Source organism: Amphibalanus amphitrite, unplaced genomic scaffold, assembly GCF_019059575.1.
Source record: "Amphibalanus amphitrite isolate SeventyFive unplaced genomic scaffold, NRLGWU_Aamphi_draft 000665F_arrow, whole genome shotgun sequence".
NCBI lineage: Eukaryota > Metazoa > Arthropoda > Thecostraca > Balanomorpha > Balanidae > Amphibalanus > Amphibalanus amphitrite.
In genome coordinates this window covers 176,458-183,513 of record NW_024882159.1, presented here as the reverse complement: position 1 = coordinate 183,513, position 7,056 = coordinate 176,458, and the positions used below count along the sequence as shown (strand labels likewise).

Genomic DNA, 7,056 nt, shown 5'->3' with positions numbered 1-7,056 from the left:
CCGTCTCCGTCGGACGCGGCGGCACGCGCTAAGGGCGCGGCAGGGGTCAGGTCTGCAGATGGCAGGGCGAGAGGTCAGGTCAGAAGTTCGATCCGCAGATGTCAAGAGCGACATCTGACATGCAAATCACAGTCGAGTTGATGGAGGAGAATGACATGACAGATGTTAGTGACCAAATGAGACTGCGGCAAAAGCAGATAATTTGCCCTCAAGATCTTTGGACAGAAGTTACGAAAATATATAGCTGATGGCGGAACATTTTTGAAGAGTTCAGCAGAGGGTCTGTATCTGCAGAGCTGATATCTACAGATTTCCGTCCTCGTTATGGCTGTCGCTGAGGCGTCGCAGAGTTTGCTGAAGCAATCCCGGAGGTCAGTCGTGTTTATTCCAAACATGATGTCACATCCTGTCCCAATGTATTGAGCACAGTGACTACCTTGTGAGTTTGATAGAGCCCCTTTAAGTAACGCTGATTCGTATGTGCAGCCCGTCTCAAGGGAGGCCTTGTCTGCTTGAGGTGCGGTCCTCCCTGTTTATGTTAGCCTCAAAGCACCCTATGCCTAACCCTGTGCTGCTGTGATGTGGTACGGCGAGCCCATCCCATGTCTCTTACAACACCGCACGAACCCCGGGCTTCGCCAGTTTTCTCAATCTCCGTCAGACTAAAAATGCGCAGACTTGGCGCGTCTTAGCTGTTCTGAGTCCGGCCTTAGACGGATTGCCACCGCATGTGGCGGATGAGAACGAAAGTGAACGGCATAGTTTCGTGAGCGGCTGTCAGCACCCGGAGAAGCCGCGGCTTACAATAGGAGGCTTATGAGCGGCGTCGACAGCGGTGGCCCGAATTCTGACACGCAGTCCGCTTCTAGGTTGAGAGGGAGGTGATGTGCACGTGTGAACTGTGAGAGCTTCGCGACAACAGTGGCCGGTTATTCGTACTTGTGAACAGTATAGCGGTGATCGATAAACTGTGAGTGAAGGTTCTACCGCTACTCTTCACGGCAAACAACTGTGACTACCGACTGGGACTACTGTGACGTATAAAACAGGACTGGAGTCGACTGAGCCACACTGAGGACTGGCTCTCGGGGAACGGCAATGTCCGCCCTGACCGATCGCCGCGGCGCTGGCCGGCCGCCTCTGGAGCCGCGCCGAGTGCCAGTGGTGGCCGAGCCCGACTCCTCGGGCCGCGGACCCGTCGTCTACCGCGCCCGCTCCGGCATCAGCTTCCAGAACCTGGACACCAGTGAGAGGATGCCGTCCAGTGAGCGACCCTCGTCCCGCGGGCAGGACCACGGGTCCGCCAGCGCACTGAGTCCCTCTGGTCGGCACTACTCCGAACGGAGCGCCCCTGACACACCGCCGCTGAGCTCCAAACCGCCGACGCCGCAACGCATCTCGGCCCTGCTGAGGAAGCACCTGCTGCCCCGACCGCGCTCCTCCAGTGGAGGGCGCGCGGAGGAAGAGGGTGACCTGCGGCCGGCGCCGACCCGCCGCGGACTCGGCCGCAGCGACAGCGACAAGACGGGCTCGGCGCCGCCGCGGCCGCCCTACCGCAACAGCTCGCTGTCGAGGAACGACATCACACGCCGCTCCATCCGGCGGTCTCGGTCCTCGGCGAGCGAGTCGGCGCGGGCGCAGCGCGGCGCCGGAGCTTCACCCTGCTCCAGTGCAAAATCAACGCCGTCGGCGGCCCGGCACCGCGCCTGGTGCAGAGAGGAGAATGTCTCTGGAGCCAGCACCAGCGTCAGCATCGGTGGTAAGAATGCTGACAGTCATAGAGACGACTCGCCTGTTGCCGGTGGGAGAGGTGGTGCCCATGCCGTCCCGGTCAATGGCGCTACTGGAGGAGCATCTGATGATCGAAACAAGCACCGGAGGCAGGTCAGCCTCCAGGATATCCTACGACGGGAGGTTGGAGGAGGCCACGGGGCCAGATCAACGCAGAGAGAGGATGTCACCAACCGGACGATAGTGAAGGTCGAATCCAGTGGAACCTTTCACATGGGAGAGTACGATCCTGCTGATGATGATCGTGGATTTAGTCCTCCTCCTGAGCAAGATGAGGTCGACAAAGGAAGCAGATGTCCAAGGAAATCTAGAGAAAGCGAAGTGTCTAACGTGTCTGTTGGCGATGACAAATCTTCTCCAGGATCTAAGCTGACCCGGAGACCTGTGACAAAGCGAAGAGCTCCGCTGGTGCCGACGCCGCCGACCGGCTCCGTTGGTCGGGACTGCGGCGAGCTGTGTTTCAGAGGCGGTCCAGAGGGCACGGTCCGCTCCACGGGCAGCAGTTCGGGGGTGAGCACGGCCACTGACGCCTCTTCGGCGGGGGAGGTGGCACCGGCAGCCGACACGGGACACCTGACCTCCTCAGAGGCAGAGGTGGTGGATTGGCGAGACACCTCTGCCAACAGGGAGCTAGAGCGGGGATCGCCTCGACCCCCAGACAGAGCTCGATACGACGCCGTGCACCGACCGGAGCCGTCGCCAAAGACGAGGCGCAAACTGAGCGTGCTCAAAAGACTCGTCCAGAAGTCGAGGTCGCTGGGCGTGAGTGCTCGTTCCGAGGAGTTCCCGAAGCTGGACCGGGCGGAAAGTGGTGGCAGTGGTGTGAAAAGCAGCCCCAAGTCGTCCAGGCCTAACGCGACAGTTTCACCGCCGGAGTATGACAGAGCAGCAGAAAACGCCCAAGGTAAGTTTCAACGCCAGTGTATCTTGTTTGTCAGCACATCACCATCACGAGGCTCATCTTACACGCATTGTTTGTGGGAAGTGACACTCCTGCAAATTGTTGTGTGCCTACATTTGTGCTTGCAGTCGTTGCTGATGTTGATGATGATGATGATGTCAATTTCAGCTTTGAACAGGTAGACGAGTCACGCATGTGATTCCTCACGCTCCCCTTCTCAGACCCTGTGACCCAGTCTGTTTGGGTCGACACACAACAACCCTAGCTCGCTCACAAACAATGCGTCGCTGCCTTGCATCATAATGAACTTGTCTCCCTTCGCTACAAACATGTCCCCGTAAGACCAGTCGCGGCATTGTGAAAGTAATTTACGGACGCCTTTTTACCGCCGTGCCCTATTAGATCAGCTGGTAATGGCGGCTGTGGTTGCGCCTGTCGCGCTTCTCCGTCTCACCAGGCCGCGTCCCACTGACTAGGATGGTACCCACAAAGCCAGCCCATTGTCGAGCCTCCCCGGTGACATGTCGGCTCTGGTCTGACCTGGCCGCCCGCAGGGAGGCAGGGGGCGCCGACTGCGCTGCGTGGCACGGGAGCCGCCGGGACACGGGCTCAGCTCAGGGACGTACGCTGCTACGGTTGTCGATGTGTGCCCGGGGGTGACCCCGCCGACCCCGCGGTGATCTCGTGGTGACCCCACGGTGACCCGCCACTGGCAGCGGTGGCACTTTTCGGTGACAAATGGTCTCTAGAGAGATGCCCGGGGCTCCGATGGCCGAACGCAGAAGGCCACGCCGGGTCACCGGGTGCTGTGTCCAACAATAAAACAAGTACCGTGTGACAACGTGTCAAGGATACTGCGCTCGCAATTAGTGCTAATCGCTCGACGGTGTTTACGAAAAACCATCGTCGGAAAGTGGTCCCGGCGGGCGGTGAGCCGGTTACGTGTCCAGTAGGATAGGAAGGATCCAGCTGGCGTTTTTGTCACCTATTGAACGGATGTTGACCGCTGCGCTAATAGCGACAACACGCGCCGAGAATCAACTCGTCTACTTATTTATCTGTTTCCTGATCGGGCTTAATCCGGCTAGACGCTGGACCATTTCCGCCAGGTTGAGTTTGTGGGCCTCCCCAGTCTAATACACTGGGCTGACGGTGGCTGCCGCTGAGCATGAAGCACTGACGGATCCATGGCCATTTGTGGTCGGCCAGTGACGATCAGTGACAGCCATCTCTGGAATCAGACCCGTCTGCCGGACTCATCGAGCTCCCACCGTCCGCCCTCCCCTCCGGAACTCCAGCCATCCAGCCCACGTTCTGGGGTGTTCTGCTTCATTACCGAGTAGCGGTACGTTGACGGAAGCTGTGGCTCGGTCTGGGGACCCGGCTGTCACACGGGTCTGCGTCTGACTTGAGCTGCTCTGTGTCGAATGAAGGATGCTATAGGTGTGAGTGATAGTTTCAAGTGAGTCCATCTTGGATTTATTCACATGAGCATAACAAGTAGAATGGGACCATTCGGCTACTGTTCCGGAACCAGTGCAATGATCAGCGCTTCTTTTACCTAACCAGCGAATGACATTTCTTCACCATCTATTATTCCGGCGCCTACTCACACCATGGAGTGCAGAGAGTGAGGTAAGTGCTTGTGGTGCATAGCAAGCAAATGAATTAGCCTGGCTATGTCATTTACTGAACATATGGTGCATATGACGCTTATCCCTTCTCATCTCTGGATCTCTCTATTTACCCAGTTCTTTATTTTGAAGCGGACCAGCCGACGTACTCTGCGGTCGGTCAGGACAGAGTCTGGACCTCACTCCGGACTGGTCCCGGCCGCTCTCCGGATCGGTGCCGGCCGCTCCTCGAAGTTCTCTGGGACGTGTGGGTGGCAGCGCTGGGTGAGAGGAGCGTCCGTAATTCGGCGCTAACGTGCCAACAATGCGCACAACGGTAGAGCCGACCGGCGCGGCGGGACGCACCTCGACCCGCTTACGCAAACCAACAACAGCTAATCTGTAGAGAAGGGACTGAAACGGGACGGAGACGGGACAGAAAACGAGACGGGGACGGTACGGAGACGGAACGGACGGAGACGGGACGGGACGGGACGGGGTGGGACGAAATGGGATGCGACGGAGACGGGACGGAGACGGGACGAAGGTGATAGGCACTGACCAAGCTAACGGATGATCGATCGTTTATCAAGGCTCCAATTAAAGTGATCGATAAGTCGTCGAGGAACTCATTGCCCTCAAATTCTGACAGATCTGGGACCATTGAAGACGATAATACATCGCAGATACCCTAGATATGCGCTTTAGTTTGAGCAGATGCGCATATCAATGGTTGCTTCGCTGAATCGTGCTCAGAGGTCAGCGTTTGTATTCTAAGGCATCGTTATTATTTGCATTGTGACGGATGAACCACCTATTTTGATATAGCGCTTTGAAATCAATACTTACTATAGGTATATGTACTTGAAATGCGGTCATTAAAAAGTTCACAGCAGTCATGACAGTCATGATAATTAAATAAAAATTCGGAAATCCGTTTTCAAACAGGAGTGATGTTAATTTCCTATGAGTGTCAGTAAGCAAAATGCATGGGACTGATCGCACTTGCGGCTGGCTGAAAGAATCGGATCAAGTTTCCAACGCGCTAGCCAGCGTTTTTACACGGTAAATGTCGGACAAAAACTGGTCCGGGTGGCGTATTCGCCAATTGTATTACACGAATCGGCAGACCAATAGCGTGCCTCTTGAGTGACGTCAGCGTGGCGTCATAGTTTTGGTCCTCGCCGTTGGTGGCGTCTATTGAAGCTAGGTTTAGTTTAACGATATTTAAGCTACCTGAAATATATTGTCGCCGTGGCGAAGTGTTTAGAGTATCGGACTGGTGATTCAGAAGTAGGTGGTTCGAATCCACTCGGCGATTTCGTTTTTCGTGTCATCTGTCATAAGTCATTGAGCGTTTTTTATGCATTTGCAACGGCGTGCACCTAAGAAATCAGACGTAGGCATTCTTCTAATGAATATGTTGCATAAGATAGATATTTGCAGCCCAACCGATTGGTTCGGTTTCGGTATTTTCCAATGGTCTTTGTTTGTATTTGGTTTGGTAGCGGTGTTCTGATTTTCTGTGATTGACATCACTAATGCATAGTGCATACTATGCGAACGTAGCCAATGGAAAGACAAATGGTGCTGGGCGATGGCCATTCATTGATCAATATTTTCACTGCCAATGGGTGATAGCACGCAGCATTGACAGGGGCGGCGCTGACCTTTTGAAAGTAGGTGGGCACTTGGCAAGGTAAAGTACCTAAAAGTAGCGAAAGCTAAGATGAAAAGTAAAAATCGCACGCTGGTTAGCAGGCTATTAGATAGTTTTTCGTGTAAGAATCACCACGCTCAAAAAAAGTTCGGCATAGCTGTTACTGTTAGCGTAATCACGGGACGAGATTTATCAGTTTCCAGCCGTCAGAGCGTCATCTATAGGAGCTATGCCCTAACTATAACTTTAGCATTTCAGCCGCCAGGGGGATACCTAAGTCCCCTTACTTGGAATCTAGTTAAAGTCAAAAAGATTTATATTAGACGTTTATGAAGATAACTTGGGACTGGTTGTTAAGTTGCATGCTCACGGCGGGCTGTCATCAAGTTATCTCTATACATGTCTTATCTGATAGATGAAATAATACAGGAATCCGTTGTCATTCGAGTGTGTTTCATAATAGCTCTTCCGACTTTGACGAATATCGACAGTGCCGTAACAAAATTGGTAGTTCAGGTATAGACTGCAACTGCAGTTCTTTTGCAACTTATTCCTTAATCAGATGAATACTTGTCAGAGATTTATTGGGCGTACGATATTGGCGTGCGAACGTAGGGGCCAAAAATGCGCGTCTACGACCGACTTCTTTTTAAGAGAAAAGAACCGCTAAAGCAAGAATCGATCCACCGACCTTTCATCCATCACATCGAGACTCTAACCACTCGGCTACGGCGACACGTTCTTGTTTAGTAGCCATATACAATTGCAAAAAAGTCTCAACTCAAATCTAGCCTCAATGCATGCATCGTCGCGGCGGATAGCTATGACGTCGCACTAGAGATGTCGCTAGTTGATGGGCCGATTCGTGTAATACAATTGGCGAATACGCGTCCGGGTGCTAACTAGCCGGGCGTGGCTACGAAGCGAGGGTGCACCTCTCACCCCACCCCCTGTGCCGCTGCCGCGGTGTTTCCCTATTCTCTGCGCCCAGCACCCCTCCCGGCCTGTGATTACCCCACCTCCCTGCGCGCTGCGTGCTGCCCCTGTGGCTTGACACACACACACTGCCCGCTGAATCAGCGGGGACGTTT

General features: G+C 54.4%; 1 protein-coding gene across 1 annotated transcript in view; it reads left to right on the top strand.

The window, feature by feature from the left end:
- The first annotated feature begins 869 nt into the window (after positions 1-869).
- Positions 870-7,056, top strand: part of LOC122364263 (ras GTPase-activating protein raskol-like) — a 170,561-nt gene continuing 164,374 nt past the window's right edge. The window contains exon 1 of the mRNA XM_043334472.1: positions 870-2,695. Within this exon, the coding sequence (XP_043190407.1) occupies positions 1,099-2,695 (1,597 nt within the window). The 5' untranslated portion in view covers positions 870-1,098. The remainder of the gene's footprint in view (positions 2,696-7,056) is intronic.